At 37.7% G+C, this 16980-nt stretch overlaps 1 protein-coding gene across 3 annotated transcripts in view; it reads right to left on the bottom strand.

Moving 5' to 3' along the window:
- BCKDHB (branched chain keto acid dehydrogenase E1 subunit beta) overlaps positions 1–16980 on the bottom strand; it is a 213642-nt gene that overhangs the window by 132137 nt on the left and 64525 nt on the right. For all 3 annotated transcript variants that reach the window (XM_039221167.1, XM_039221168.1, XM_039221169.1), the window contains exons 7-8: positions 7197–7294; positions 4516–4626 (exon numbers count right to left, since the gene is read on the bottom strand). In XM_039221167.1, coding sequence (XP_039077098.1) covers positions 4516–4626; positions 7197–7294 — 209 coding nt within the window. The remainder of the gene's footprint in view (positions 1–4515; positions 4627–7196; positions 7295–16980) is intronic.

The following is a 16980-nucleotide window of genomic DNA, read 5'->3' as shown; positions in this document are numbered from 1 at the left end:
ATGTATCTCTCTTAAGCTACACATTGGTATTACTGATTGATTGGTTTTTCTAAAGAGAGAGCATGAGTTGGGCAGAGCGGCAGAGGGAAAGAGAGAGAGCATTTTAAGCAGGCTCCATGGTCAGCACAGGGCCTGACATGGGGCTTGATCCCACCAGTACCCAGCTAGGATCATGACCTAAGCTGAAATCAAGAGTCAGATGCTCAAATGACTGAGCCACCCAGGTGCCCTATATTGGTATTTTTAATGAAGTTTTTAATGAAGCCTTTTACTAGATTTAATCCATTTGTGTTTACTACTTATACACTTGGGTTTCTATCTATCCTCTGTTTCCTATTGACACACCTGTTTTGCTTTTTGGGTTTTTGGGGGTTTTTTTTTTTAAATATATATTTTCCTTTCTTTTAGTTTAACCAAATATTTCTATTAATCTATAGTTCCATTTTTAATTTGCTGGGAATATGCCTTCACTACTATTTCAGTTGTTAATTCAGAGGTTATAACATGCATCCCTAATGTACTATAATCTAATAAAAATTTTACACTTAATAATCCTAGAACAACGGAATATTTTAACTCCACATAAGCCCCATTCTGACTGTCTTCGAGGACCATTTTCTTTGTGCCTAAAGAACTTCCTTGTAGTATTTCTTCTAGTGAAAATGTGCTGGTGATTAATTCTCTCAATTTCTATTGGTCTAAAGTATTTTTTATTTCATCTTAATTTTAAGAGTAGTTTTCACTGGGCATCCTCAGCAGTTTAAGATGTCATCCCACTGTGTACATGAGTGTGGGTTTTGTTTTTTTAATACACCCTTACAGGTTCACAAATCCTCTTGACTACAGTGATGTCCTGAAAGTTTCATGAGAAATATTTTTTATACTGTTTCTGACCAATTCATTCTCTCTTTACCTTCTGAAATTCAAATCATATATGGTACATATCATTTGACCAGATCTCCAATGTGTTTTATGCATTCTTCTGTTTTAGTCTATTTTATTTTCCCCCAATCTGTGCTTCAGTTTGGGCATTTTCTACATACTTGCCTTCTAGTTCATTAATACTATCATCTACTAAGTCCAATAACTTTATAAACACATCCACCAACTTCTTATTGACAAATATTTCTTTGGTTCTAAAATGTCCTCTCTCTCTCTCTCTCTCTCTCTCTCACACACACACACACACACACACACACACACACACACACACACACACCCCTCTAGGGTAATTCTCCACCCTCTTATCTCTTTTGTTCCTTTTCTTCCTCTGTGTTCCTAAACATAAATAAGTCGTTGTCCGCTAACTCCAGTATCTGGATCACCCGTGTTTCTGCTTTCTGTTTTCTCTTGGTTTTGAATCAAATGGCCCTGCCTCTTTATATACTTATTAATTTTTTGTTGAATGCAGATTCATAGAGGTTCCAGATGATGGGAGGACTGTCTCCTTGTTTTGCTGGGCAGACAGAGCAGAAGTTACATTAATCCAGTAAAGGAACTGAGAGGTGGAGAGGCTGTGCTGTGGATTTGGGAAGCGATGATCTACTTCTGGTTTGACTTAAATCCTAAGACCTGACTCCAGAGCTTTCCAGTCCTTTTTCAGGTCAACCAAGAGTATGATTGGTCTTTGACACTTTAGTCCCAAGTGATGGCTTGGCCTTTCGGGTATTTATTTTCTGCTTAGCTCCCACCATACACAGCTTTAGAATTTGGCAAATACCTTGAATGGAAGACCAACTGTGTGTTTAACATATACACCTACAGTCCCCCCCCGCCCCACCACCACTAGCATCTCCTACCAAGTTTCCCATTCTGTCATTGCAACCCAATTAAACATGGAGTCTATCCACCTGGATTCTCAGTTTCTAGTTGAAACTTTCTTGGCAGGTCCCCCCAAGTACAAAGAGTCCATTTGCCACTCACTTCAGGGCTTTCAACTCTCCTCACTGATGTTCTTAAGCCAACCCACCCCACTCACACCCCAAGTCCCCAGGGTAGGTCCTGGTCTCCTAGGCAATTCAAAACTCAGGAATTTTTATTCTGCTTTTCAGAGGTTTCCAGATTAGCCCTTTAATATCAGGTTCAGAATTGAGCAAATGAACTACGGTTCTTAGACCCACTCAGGTCTCCAATTCTGTTGCTCCCCTCAGCAACATTCAAAAACTCTGTTGCTTTCTGTCCCCAAGCAATTTTTCAGGATTATAACTTCCAAACAATGCTTCAAGGCTTAAGCAAAAAGTAGAACTATATTTTTAAAAACACAGTTAAATTCAGGCTTCAGTAACCAATTCCTTAACTGTCCCAGGGTCATTTTACTGTGCATAATGTGCTAATGTGTATTTTCAGTAAGGATTTTTTTTTTTACCTTTAATAGGCTTTTCTTGATTAGGTATTCCAAAAGATGCATTTTTCGTGTTGAGCTTAACATGTCATGAACAGAGCTGAGGGATCTAATTTTATCATAAGACAAAAAAACAAGACAAAACAAAACAAAAACAGATAAAACACAGCACTAACTGAAAGAGATAATAAATATAAATTTTGATTACAATAGAATCCATAGGAAAAACTTAACTCTAGTTAAACAACAACAAAAGTCTCCCTTTTAACAAGGTTTAGCCTAGGGTCCTCATTTTAAAGTTATCTTCAAATCCTAGAAAGATGCCAAATATCAAAATTTTTCTTTGATACATGAAAGAAAAAAAGAAGATCACCATGATCAGCAAGGAAAAGTCACAGGACCCAAAGCAATCAAGAGATGACAAGCTGGCTTTCCCTGTCATAACTGCAGGGTCATCAGCTAGACAAGAACATGATGAAAGCACCCGAAAACAAGACTATGGTGAGGATGCTGGTGACTTACAGGCTTGATGCATCACCTTTTCATGCAGTAGTGGTCTCTCGTCTCCTTTCATCTTTTCCGGTAGTAAAGAGCCCTAAGCAAATAGGACCTACATTCCAGGACCATACAAAGGTACAACCAGTAGATTTAATAAAAGAGGGAGGGGGAGTTCCACACAAACAAATTATGTAGAGAGAAATATAAACAAATAATTCCCTTGCTTCTCTTTTCCTCTCTCTTCACTTTACTTTCACAAATTACCAGCTTGGAATATTGTTACATTTGTATTTTATCATAAACTGCTACAAACTCTGTTTGCACATGTAAAAATGTAAATAAAGTTTAAAAGTACTTGTCTTGACCACATATCAGTACCCCCACTGTACCATAGCAAAACATTATATTCCCATACAAAAGCACCTTTCACTTTGAAATACAAACCCCAAGAATAAGTGGGGGTAAGGTTGCAAAAAAGAAGCCCATTCTGAGGCAAAGGCTATCAGTTCCAGCTTTCCATGATTTGGAACATCAAAACCAGCAACTACCTTGATTTGAAAAAGCCTTAAGAAGCATTACTTCCATGCAGTTACAAATAATTCCACCTAAAAACTGCCCTCAATGATGGAAACTACAAATCTAAAGACAGAATACTGTTGAGACCATTTTTAACCATGTCCAGTGTTTAGATGACGTCAAGTGAGTCCACAGAACATTTACTATAACAAATATTAAATCTTCCATTAAATTATAAAACAATCTTTACCTAAATATAACCTGTGCTGTACTTTTACATCAGTATTTGCTGCAGATTTTTTTCATGTGACTAACCCAAGAAACAGCCTATAAAAGCTATGAGAACACTAAACTTCTTTTAAAATAATAAACGTAAAATGCCCTCAGTCTTATGACTCATTTGTTACAAGAGTAAATCAAGAAAAAGTAATATAGGCAACATTACCTAAACTTTAGTAGATACGACCATCACAAAAAAAAGGGCTTAATCTTTCTTACATACCATAGTGGGAAGAGATGCACTTTGGTTTATCTGTACATTAATATGAAAGATATCAGTTATAGCCAAATAAATGAGAACTGAACACTACTCCTGAGAGGAGACTACCATGAGCTTGCTTACATAGAGAACTAAGAGCTGCCAGAATCCCACGATATAACATTTAACCTGTGATTCACAGTATTAAGACCATGCAAAGAAGGTTGTTTTTTGTTTTGGTTTGGTTTGGTTTTTTTGCTTTTTTTGTTTTTAACATAATCCATCTCCATCTCTTTTGGAGAGGAGACAAATGAAAGTTCAGCTAGGCCATTTAGCAGACTGTATTAAACTACACTTATCAAATCATAAGTACTTCAAATGATAATCAGTTAAAAACACAGGTGGCTTCCAACATACCTGATGTGCTTCTATTTGTGCTACTCCAGTTTTGTAATATTTTAAACAGAGAATTATGGAGGAGAAAAGCCGCCAAGTGATTGGTTTCCTTGAACATTAAGCTGATTATACAGCATATGTTTCTGTCACAGTGTAAATTTTAAAGTTTTCAATCAGTTGAAAACGCTCATGAAGCTCAAAATTTCAAAACAATTCTTTGCAAACTGCCAATAAATATGGCCCAAGAGTTTAAGGAAATGACGCTCTAACAACTCTCTATTCATACCTTGCAAACTGTATCCATGTCCCAAGGTAGTATAGTCTTCAGATCAATGACTTCACAGGACACTCCAAGCTTTTCTTGAGCCATGGAAGCCACCTCTCGGATGACATGAACCTGAAATAGAAACAGTAGAGAATAACTATAAAGATTGAGACCTGAAAAGTTAGCTGAATTCTTACATCGTTAATAGAAACAGTGTGTAAAAAAAAAAAAAAAAATAGAAAGTGTGTAAAGTCAGAGAAACTGATGTGCATGAAGATTGAAATGTTTTAGACATGTTGAACACCATATTCTAACAAAATAATAAACAGAGATATCTAGAAAAAAGTTGGAAAGATGTTCTCAAAGAAAAAGAGATCAGTCATTGATAGAGACACTGATTCTAAAGACATCAGCACACAGAAGGTAAAGTCACAGGAGGGTGTTGAGTTTCTAGAGAAAGCATGAGGAAGAAGTAAAGAGCAGAAATCATGGAACCCTGTAGATGACCAACATTTAAGGGGGAAATTGAGGAGGAGCTAACTAGAAAGAAAGAAAGAAAGAAAGAAAGAAAGAAAGAAAGAAAGAAAGACAGACAGACAAGGAAAAGAACAACAAGAACAACCAAAAACAGAAAGAAAAATCATGAGACAATATATCCCAGAAACTAAAGGAGAAAATGTTTCATAAAAATAGCTGCCAGTGTCGTACACCATAGCAATATGGGATAAGGGTTGGATTTAACCATCAGAAAATTAGGAATGTTAGCGGAAATAGTTGTAGTAAGTTAGCGGGAACAGAACTCATAAGGTACAAGAACATAAGGAAGTTAAGACATTAAATATAGGTAGTAGAAAATGGTTGTTCGAGTTTAGCGATAAAGGAAAGGAAAAGATGTACTGGTATTTAGGGGCGTCTGGGTGGCTTAGTCGGTTAAGCGTCCGACTTTCGCTTAGGTCATGATCTCACGGTTCGTGGGTTTGAGCCCCGCGTCAGGCTCTGTGCTGACTGCCAGCTCAGAGCCTGGAGCCTGTTTCAGTCTGTGACTCCCTCTCTCTCTGACCCTCCCCTGCTCACGCTGTCTCTCTCTCTCTCTCTCTCCTAGAAATAAATAAATAAAAAAAAACATTAAAAAAAAAAAGATGTACTGGTATTTAAGGGAAAAGCAGGGTAGATAAAAGGTATTTTCTAGAGAGAGAAGAAATATACACCTTTAAAAGTTTTTTTTAATGCTTATTCATTTTTGAGACAGAGAGAAACAGAGTGTAAACGGGAGAGGGTCAGAGAGAGAGGGAGACAGAGAATCTGAAGCAGGCTCCAGGCCCTGAACTGTCAGCACAGAGCTTAACACGGGACCCAAAAACTGTGAGATCATGACCTGACCCAAAATTGGACACTTATCCAACTGAGTCACCTAGGAGCCCCTATGAAATATACACCTTTTTAATAAAAGAGACGTGGAAAGAAGAAACTAAAGATGCAGAAGAGGACCAGCTGGTAAGTTACAGCCCTGGAGAAGGTAAAACGGAATATAATCTGAAAGATTCATAGAGGTAGTTATGAAAAGCAGACACCTCTTCTTTGGAGACAAAGAGAAAGAAGAAAGGAGTGGCAGCAGATATGGCAGGTATGAGGATAAAGCCAGTTATAAGACATACTATCCAATACACTGACATCCCTATTACAAAGAGAGGTAAGGATGCATGCTGAGTGAAAGGGATACAGATGCAAAAATTTCCCTCTGGAGGTAAGAAACCGAGAGGACCGGCTCTCCAAGCCAAACATCAAGTGGAGAGGAGGGTAGGAGGTTGTGGTATTACAAATGATTTCCATTATTTTTGTTCTAAACATTGTACCAAATTTTCTAAAACAAGTATTTCCTTTACATAGAAAAAGAAAAATGGACCATTTCTTTAATAGAAGGAAAGAGAAAAGTCAACGACAGAAGCCTATGGCCAGAGGAACAAAGAGTGCCAAGCTTCAAAATCTGGAGGCAGGGCAGGGTGACAAGCACTGGGAAAATGGAGATAGATCACAATGGAGGCTCACTGGAACAGAGGAAGGTACAGAACTCGGGTGCTGGCCCACATGGCCAGCCACATAATCACATGAGATGGCGGCAGATGTGATGAAAACGATACCAGGTCAAGTGCAGAAACCAGCAGTGAGGATGTATAATGTGTGCCGCAAAAGAAACAGTTTTTAATGAATCTGTTCTATAAACTCATCAGATTTTTAATGGCTTTGCCATACTCATATATTTTTTAATATAACTGAAGAGGCACCTCACTTTCAACCGGAAATCAGTATCAAATATAGATGTGGCATGAACAAGACTAAAATTTGAGATATAAGAAAAACACTTTTAATTTTTATACTATCAGGATTAAAAATGAGAGCTTCCGGGGAGCCTGGAGTGGCTCAGTTGGTTAAGAGTCTGACTTCGGCTCAGGTCATGATCTCACGGTTCATGGGTTCAAGCCCCATGTCGGGCTCTGTGCTGACAGCTAGCTCAGAGCGTGGAGACTGCTTCAAATTCTTTGTCTCCCTCTCTCTCTGACCCTCCCATGCTCACACTGCCTTTCTCTCTCTCTCTTTCTCTCTCTCTTATAAATAAATAAAACATTAAAGAAAAAATTTTTTTTTAAAAATGAGAGCTTCCAAGCCCAACATGGACATTGTCGGTTCTTATAAATGTTACTCACCTGAGTGCCCCAGGCAACTAGAGTAACATCACTCCCTTCCTGTATGACTTCGGCCTGGGACAGGGGGATGTTGTACGGTTCTACAGGAACCTGCTCAACTGAACATGTAACAGGGGGGGAAAAAAGTTATTTTTTCTAGTGGCATTTGTGCATAAGAGAATATAAGAATTTTGCTGTGGCACAGCTTGATTTTACTCTTCTCCCAAATTCCCTAAGTTATTTAAAACAGAAATAGCATCTATTATATGGCTCCCATGACATCACGACACATATGAAAAAGTAAAATGTAAATGTATAAAATATATCAGCTCTCCTGTAACAGAAGAAGGACTTTGATTAAAAACAGAAAATCGTGGGGTGCCTGGGTGGCTCAGTCAGTTGAGTGTCCGACTTCGGTTCAGGTCATGATCTCACGGTCCGTGGATTAGAGCCCCATGTCAGGCTCCATGCTGACAGCTCAGAGCCTGGAGCCTGCTCCAAATTCCGTGTCTCCCCTCTCTCTGCCTCTCCCTTGCCCATGTTCTGTCTGTCTCTCTCTTTCTCAAAAATAAACATTTAAAAAAAATTTTAAAAACTAAGAAAATCTTAAAGTAAGTGCTTTGGTCAACAACGTGTCAATATATGTGTCAACTGTCATAAATATGCCATATTAATAGAAGATGTTAATAATACAGAAAACTGCGTTCGGGGTACATGGGAACTGTCCTGTACTGTCTCCACACCTTTTCTGTAAATCTAAAACTGTTCTAAAAATATTTTAACATGTCTACTAAAATTTGATCAGGCTGAAATAAGTTCTCAGACAAGTTTTCTATCAAGAAGCAAATTTATAGAGGTTTGAAAAATAAAACATATATAGTGGGGCCAAATATTTATTTTATCCTTGCACCCTACATCTATGAATTCTTCCTCAACTATGGCAGCCGACAACACCTTAATGTCCAAAGCTGAATCCTGCAGATCTCAACGAGATATGCTAAATCAGCTCTACCAGGCCAAAAGGAAGAATAAGCCACTAAAAGAATAGAGGAAGCTATTTCATGATTATTTCTGCCCAACCAAACACAAGCAATACAGAGTTGATTGAATTCAAGAGAAAATCATGAGGTGAATTTTTTAAATGAAATTGAGTAGGAAGTGCCCCGTTAGGCTGAGAAGAAGCCTTCTTGGATTCCCACGTGAGAGCACTGAAACAGTAGAAGTGGTGGGGAAAAACAGTGCCCTTTTGTTTACTTTCCTTGTAATCTTTTATCATTGTTGTTTTAATCTTTTTTTTTTCTTTTTAATTTAAAGAGCAAAGAAGAGTAAAATAAACAGTTCCCTCTGAACCCCAGTTAGTTCTTCCAACTCTACTGCCCAGACGTAATCAATACCAACAACTTCCTGGGTGTCTGCAGTGGACAGCTTTCATTCTTTCTGTCATTCACGCTTCTTAACCCTCTTCCTACATTAGGGAAATGCCCCATCTAATGAGGCAAGGCTCTTTGTCCACTACAGAAGTAAGGTCCACGTATGCACTTGCCCAGCTTCCCTTGCAGCTAGAGCACACAATGTGGGCTCTGCCAATCAAATGCAGACTCTGCAATGGAAGCTGATGACACAGAAGAGCAGCAAGTACCCAGAACCATCCTAGAGTACTGGTAACAGTGGAGGCAGATCCAGCATTCAGGGTTAGTGGTATCAATAATTCAAGACTGCAGTTTCAGATCTACTGATAGCTGCTGGGGCATCTTTGCAAAACCAGTTATGCAGTGGAATTTTGGGTATTGCTTTTAGACATATGGCTTCTAAGCCTGGTTCTTAGACTCCAAAGATAACTGAGCTATCCATTATCCTTCAAGAAATCTTTTCTGCTTATATTGGCCAGAGTTAATCACTGCTTGAAAGTTAAGAATCCTGACTCATTCAGCATCTCTTCAGATATTTACAATAGTCAAGTATGCACATTTATAAACACATGTGAATCTTTTTTCCCACATATAGAATCACATTGTACACCCTGTTCAGAAGTCTTCTATAATCTCATGATTTTTTCACTTAGCAATATATCTTGGCCATGTTTTCATGTCAAAAATATAGATTTTACTTATAAATGATTTTAAAAACTATCAAATTTAATGGTGCTATTATCAGTGATGTGGAAAGGTTTTGTTTTTTTTTTGTATTCTCAATCCAATAACATTTCTATAATCAATGCCAGAGAGAGAGATGAATTTTTTTTCAATCAGCAATACATTTAAAATATACACTAAAATCTACACAACTACTGAAGACAGATGACAATTAAGCTAACTAACAAACCTGGAACACAAAGCTGTGTTAGAAAAGTCATCAGCAGGGATACCTGAGTGGCTCAGTCAGTTAAGCATCCAACTTCGGCTCAGGTCACGATCTGACAGTTTGTGAGTTCAAGCCCTTGTGTGGGGCTCTGTGCTGACAGCTCAGAGCCTGGAGCCTGCTTTGGATTCTGTGTCTCCCTCTCTCTCTGCCCCTCCCCTGCTCACTCGCTCTCTCTCTCAAAAATAAGTAAACATTAAAAAAAATTTAACTCATGAGCATTAAAAGCATTTCTTTAAAGTCTTTGTGTGGCACACAAATTATGTTGAGCCAGATACTTCTATCTACACCAGGAGTGGACCAGTCAATGTTTCCAAACAATATTTTACTGGAACACAGCCATATCCACTCATTTATATATTATCTATGGCTGTTTATGACCTGCAACAGCAGAGCTGAGAAATTACAAAAGATAGCATGGCCTATTGGCTCAAATTCTTACTACCTCTTCCTTTACAGAAAAAGTTTGCTAACCTCAATTCTAAACAGTGCTTTCTTTCAGAGGTTAATTCCAGTCCATTTACTGACAGCTTAAAACCAGTATCTGATGGAAGATGAACCAACAGACATGCAGGTGGGCAAAGGAACACACAGACAGAGAGGCAAACAAGTCAACTGGAGTAGTATGTTCTACTTAGCAGTTCTCAGTTGCTAAACCAAAGTGACGGTAGGGAATGATGCCGATGATATGCAGCAAACTTGTGAAAGGTAGCACCATAGGCCCTTTGCCATCATCAAGTCTTCTTTCCTAGAGCAGCAAGACCTGCATGCCAATAGACAAGGCTTGAAGCCAGTACACACTCCGTCTTTTCAAGAGTCCCGTCTTTCCTGCCTTTTAAATCAGTTGCCAGCTGATTAGCAAATCCCTGGAACACACAGTTCTAATGGCTGGCACACTAAAAGAAGCGGGTTAGCATCTTGGACCACTTCCTTTGAGAAACTGCCAGTGAGTGACTAACTGCTTCATTGTATTAAGTAAATTGCCCAGCATAATAAGGCCTCATTACTTTAACACTTAATTAAGGAACAAGATGGCAAACAAGGCATTGTTCTCCATCGACAAAATCGTGCAGGGAATTAGACTCAAGAAGAGTCTTATATTAAGAACAACCAAAAAATCTACTAGAGTCACATAAATGTAATCCTGAGAGAAAATAAGAATACAATTTTAATATGTTTGCTTATTTAAACTTGGCACGCAGGTCACCTAGAGGGTAAGCCATAATTCACAAGTACTTTAGCTACCCCAGTTTAAAAGATACTTGCTCCAAGAGAAGATTATTATTTCAAATAAGCATTCTTGCATTCCTACCCCATGACTATGTGCTTTCTGAAAGAGAACAGGTAAGAGGAGTTTCAGCATAAAACTTCAGGAACCGAAGAGCCCCTATACAGTCATATGAAAGAATCCTGTTTTCATAGCAGTGGGACCCAATGAGACCACTCCATTTCACCCAATCCTGATTACATTCGAATCGTAGCACTAACGAGTATTCCAGACAAACCCCCTTCAGCAACAGGTATATATTAATAAAAATGTGTGACCCAGAAAAATAAGAAATCTGAAACCAAAATTTTAAAATGCAATTTTTTGCTCAAATATCAGACTAGATTTTTAAAATATGCATTATAAATTCCATATACATGTTTCCTTTGTAACTGCAAATGCACTCACAATCACATTACATAGACCCTTACAGACTCACGGCGTGGGTTAGTTCACGGTCGCCCCAGTTTTTTTCTCATCCTTCTCCTTCTTTCCTTCTAATTTTCTTGTAATTTGTTTTGTCATCTTAAACACATTTTTAAAACAAGGCAGCATATAAATGTACATACTATGTATAATAAATCTATATTCATTTAGTAGTTATTATACCTAATATATTCAGGCATCACACAGCATCCTAGAATATGAAATTGAAAGAGGCAGTCCTTGTCTTTGACAAGCACACAGTCATCAGGGAGTTAGAAAGATGGGAAGACACGATCAGCAAACAAAAACATGTGATAGTGGTGGGGACAAACTGCTCTAGGAACATGGAGGGAAGCAACAACCTTGTTATAAGGATCGAGGAAGTGGTACCACGATGGAGGACACAAGTGACAGGGGCCTTGGAGCTGATGAGAAAACAAAGAGGGAATTCTATGTAGAAAGCAAAGATGTGTACAAAGAAATGGAGGTGTGAAGCTGTGTGTGTGTTTGTGCATCTACAAACACTGGTCAACACACATTTACGTGCTGTTTCAGGTAAAAGGGAAAGCTTTAAATTATAACCGAAGTCCCTAGGAAAACCTTTTCAAGTCCTTCTGGCTTCATATGTTAATAACACATGTAGAAAGTGTCTGCAAGAAAATAATAACTCACTCTTAATGATGTAAGTTTCCCTGTGAGGCACAATATTACCATTACAGAGATAATAGGGTCATTTCTCTGCCCTGGCACTAATCTGCAGTAATGCTAGTTTCCTCACAAATGTGAAAGTCGGTAAGGCTTTATTCATGTTGCATTATACATGATGCAGTCATAAAAAATAAGTGTTCTTCTTAAAAAGAAACAGTATATTTCTAAAATGTTACTTCATGCTGCCTGGTTACTAAAAACATACTGGAAATCTTCATACTTGAGAAAGTCTATTGCATTTGTCAGAATCTATACTCTAATGGGAGAGGGTGGGAAAATTCACCCAACCAAGAACCCAATTCCCAATCCTGTCTGTGCATCTAACTAATCTGGTGATTTCTTACAAAGCACTTTAGTACTTTTATGCCCCAGTAACCCATCTGTAAACTATGGAAAGCACTATCTATCTGTTGGCCATGTTATAGGGACAGAGCGAAGACATATTAAGTTAATCACTGCCGGCATCCTTTCAGTTCTTAGGAAGAAGACAGTTTTACATTTGAAATAATTCAATGTCACTGTCATAGTCATGAAAACTATAAACTTTTCATTCTAGGGACAGTTATTCTTACTCCTGTTATCGTTTGCTATATAAAACTGATATTTAACCATCAACCAGTATCTCTGTATTACAATTATTATTTTTCCAAATAATCTTTCAGGTGAGGCTACTAATTATGATCACACTTTTGACAGTTTTTGCTTCCATACCAACAATTCCTTTTAACACTGATGTTAGAGAAAAGAAAATATATGGACAAGAAAACTACGTGAATTTTTTGCAGTAATTGTAGTAATTACTTTTAAATTATTCCCCAATTTCCCCCTTACCTCTTCTCCTCAAAATACTGAAAATCTAAAGATTAACAGTCTATATGAATAGGGCCAAATCAACATACTATTACCAATATTATTTGTCTATATGAGCTGTCCTTATAATAGTTGTTATAATGTTACTATCTAATTAAAAGACAAAATTAACTTTCAATAAAGAATAATTAAGTACTAAACTTTTCATACTATTTTAACCCATGGTGATTACTGGGAGCATGTGCGGACAGCAGACTGGCATAGTAAATCTCAGTATCAAGGGAGTGAGCCAGAGAAGTCACTAAGAAGTGTTAGTGACTGAAGATGAAGCCACGTGATAACCTAGGTCTTCACACCATAAGCATGTCAAGGTCTTACTGAGAACTAGGGCAAAAGGATTGTGGAAAAGTGAGAAAGCAGATGAACTAGAGCAAATAGAGAAAACCCCAAAAAAGGTAGATCCTGAAGAATGAATGTAATTAGATGCACAAAAGCAAAAGGTTGGCAGTCTAAGCAGTAGGGTAGTATATACAAATACTGAAAAGTCCACACAAGCAAGCTGAGAACACCATTATGTGTCATCACAACGTGATGCTCTGAGAAGGGGGCAGCATCACGTCGGTGGTATCCTTGCCCAAATATCTACATAACCTGAATTTAATCCTGAAGAAACATCAGACAAACTGATTGAGGGACATTCTACCAAATATGAAGGTCATGACAGACAAAAAAGACAAAGGAATGGTCTATCCCAAAACAAAGGAGACTAAGCAGACAACAATGCGTGGAGACTTTGAAGTCACTCAGGTGATGGGTTAAGCACCTGACTTTGGCTCAGATCACATGATCTCATGATTAGCTAGATCTGCGCTCACAGTGAGTTTAGATCTGCATGGACAGTGCAGAGCCTGCTTTAGATTCTGTCTCCCTCTCTCTGCCCCTCCCCCACCCACACACGGGCTGTGTGCTCTCTCTCTCTGTGTAGAGGAGTTAACTGTATTGTATGACTGTTACTTTCCTGATTTTGATTATTCCTGTAGTTACTTATGAATCTACCACCTGGGGAAGCTGAGTGGAGGGGATACATGAGTCTTTGTACTCTTTTCACAACATTACTGTTTGAACTTATTTCAAAATGAAAAGTTTAACCATATTAAATTTTTAAAAAGGAGGCTGATCATCTTAGTAAGCCTTCCACAGATTCTGGAAAAATAAAGTGTGATATGATGGGCAAGTGTGCCAAATCATGAATGTCACTGAAAACCAACGACGAGGAACAGCTAAATACAAGGCATGACAGAGGTGTTCCAGATTCATACTGTCTTGCTAAACAACCTCTATTTTTTGAAATATTAGTACAAATAGAAAATGAGGTAATTAATAAAGCTATCCAACTGCAAAAGAAATGCAGCTGTATCTGGTAGCGTATGTGACCTCATCTACCTGGATAAATGTAACCAAGTTTTAAGGATACAGAAACGTGAAGATGTGAAGACATAAATTTAGTACCTGTGAATGCCCATCAGCTTTTTGCTAGAGACTCTCGACCACTAAATAAAAACCAATAACCCATCAAACTGTCTAAATATAAATACAACATCAAGTCAAACTCAGCAAGTATCTTGCATGTAACCAGGAGACTTCTCATCCAGAGATACTTTTAAATAAAAAAGCATAAAAACATTTTATATCTTAAAATCATTAGTGTTATTGTTTCAGAAGGTCATGTCTTCTTTATGCTAAAATACCACCAAAAAATAACAACTATTATTTTTAACTAAATAGCAATATTAACAACATGCTGACAAGGAATATTAAACAGGAAGCCCTGGACCCATTTCAACCCAAATGCACTCTGCACTCTAATTCTTCTTCTTGATCATTAGTTAATTAATTTGAAAATCCCACATTTCTAATTTTGTGTGTGTGTAATGAGACAAACTAGGTTTCTTTTCAGAATAGTTTGCACACATATCACAAAAGTAATGATATGATAAAGCAGGCATATTCCTTATACAACTTCAAGATTAACCTCATTATGTTTACATATCTCATTTAATGTAACAAAAAAACCTTTGAGACTGATGATATTGCATGATATGCATCAATGTACTTAATGTATATGCTAAAATATAACCACTTTGTAGTACACCTTGTTCAATTTTTGCAATTACTCAGTTTTTTTCCATGTACTCTTTTAGTATGCACCATTTAATAATTTAGCACAAGTTCTCCCATCAGTAATTTTACTAGCAATTGTCCCTTCATGTTTAATATATTATAATTTCTATGGTAAGTATTTTCCAATGCATTTTCCGTAGCAAGGAGATATGTACAGGTGAACTTCATTCATATAAATAGATTCTAACATGGTAAATAGCAAAATGGCAAAGAAAAGAAATGAATCCTGAATTAAAGAGCATGATTTTAAAGCCATCCTCTATCAGTACATGAACTTAAGAGACAAAAAAAATCACCTAACAAAAAGAACTATGTTGAGATAGAAAAAGAATGTGTTAATTCACTGTCAATTGTAAGATACACCATTATTTTATGAGCAGCTATGAATGATAAAACTATAGATTAAATCGACACTGTTTACAAGTATTTTATTCTTATCAAAAGAAGTTTAGTCAGACATGGGTTTTATTATACATCACCCTTATACAGACATAGAAAAATATAGGCAAAATAAATTGGTTAAGCTATTCTTAAAACTCTTTGACCTTTAGAAGCCAATTCTTCTCACTCATCATTTGACTTATGATCAACAGTGTCCATGTTTCTCCACAGAATATCACTTTCTGTGAAGATGCTCTTTATAAACTGATCCATAAAAGAATTAAAAGATAGGTAGTAGGCTCTTGAGCTAGCTCAGTATTCAGGAACATCCTATTTCTGACACCTGCTTCCAAATACCATTACGTTATGATTCTCCACTTTGCCTGACCTTCTACCTATCACAACTATTTGGAACTTCATTGTTAAAAGAGAAGTTCCCTGGGGTCTCTGGAATTTTATTCTGAGCTGTATATCTCGTATCTCTTCTCTAGGTATTGCTGCTGATCAGTGATTGTGATATTTGTACGTGGTAGGTAATAGCAATTACGGGCCACTGGATAAGGTGATTGCCAGATGCCATTGGTTTTAAGCCATATTCTAAGTTCAGAGATGTTAAAATGTGAGAGTGATGCATATCTTAGAATCAATGAAATATAGTACCTTAAATGGGGGAGGGGGTAACTTTAAAACATTAAAGTATTATTATAGATATTATCCACATCATGTGTTTGGTATCTTAAGTTCCTCGGTTTCCATAAATACAATATGATCCATAAGGAGGTGCAATTCCCACTAGACACCAAATAGTAGCTGTTGTCCACCCACTTCCTAAATGCAGAGTAAACAGAAAAAGTCACTGGAGCACACTGACAAAAAACAATCAATTATTTTAAGGGTAAGAGAGACACAAGGGAGCCATGTGATGTTTGTCATACTGCAAAATTCATCACTGCATTATCTAATACCGAACAATGGCTGCTAATTTTATGAGTTAGCATCCAATCAGCAAAACAGAAAGCTCTCTAGAAAATTTTAATTCAGGAATTCTGTTACAAAGATGCTGGAAGGGCTGAGCAGCACAGTAAAATAATGCAACCCAGGGATCAGGAGCAGACACCACCCTGGTGCTAGACCCAGTAGCCCACAGGAGCCACTGCCAGTGCTGGAGCCACCACGTGCTGCTGCAGAGCAGGGCACTCCCTGCTAAAGGTCCCATTACCACCAACGCTACAGAACGATGGTGGCTGGACCACAGCCTTGTCAACGACCACCACCAGAGGTACCTCTAAAACCCCAATGGCTCCTTTCTTGCCACCTCCATCCACCTTCTAAATGATTCCAAGTGCTCTCTGTTGACAGAATCTACCTGGACCTCAGACAGGCAGGAGGTCAAGAAAATACACTTACTAGTTTCCTCTGTGTGTACAGAGGAAACCACAGCAGGGCAAGTATGAGGATGACAGCAAAGGATGTTCGAGCCAAGTCTGTACCTGACACTGTTTTAAGCATTTAAACGTATTATCTCATTTCATCCTCACAACTCAATACAACTGATATTAAATTTATTTCAATTCTACAGAAGAAGAAACTGAAGCAGAGAGACATTAAGTGACTCAGTAAAGTCACAAAGTGGTAACTCTGAGGTCTAGGCTCATAACCACTATTTTATATTGT

Source organism: Hyaena hyaena, unplaced genomic scaffold (assembly GCF_003009895.1).
Source record: "Hyaena hyaena isolate Hyena2069 unplaced genomic scaffold, ASM300989v1 scaffold_952, whole genome shotgun sequence".
NCBI lineage: Eukaryota > Metazoa > Chordata > Mammalia > Carnivora > Hyaenidae > Hyaena > Hyaena hyaena.
The sequence above is the reverse complement of the archived record's forward strand: the minus strand, read 5'-3'. Positions and strand labels throughout refer to the sequence as shown.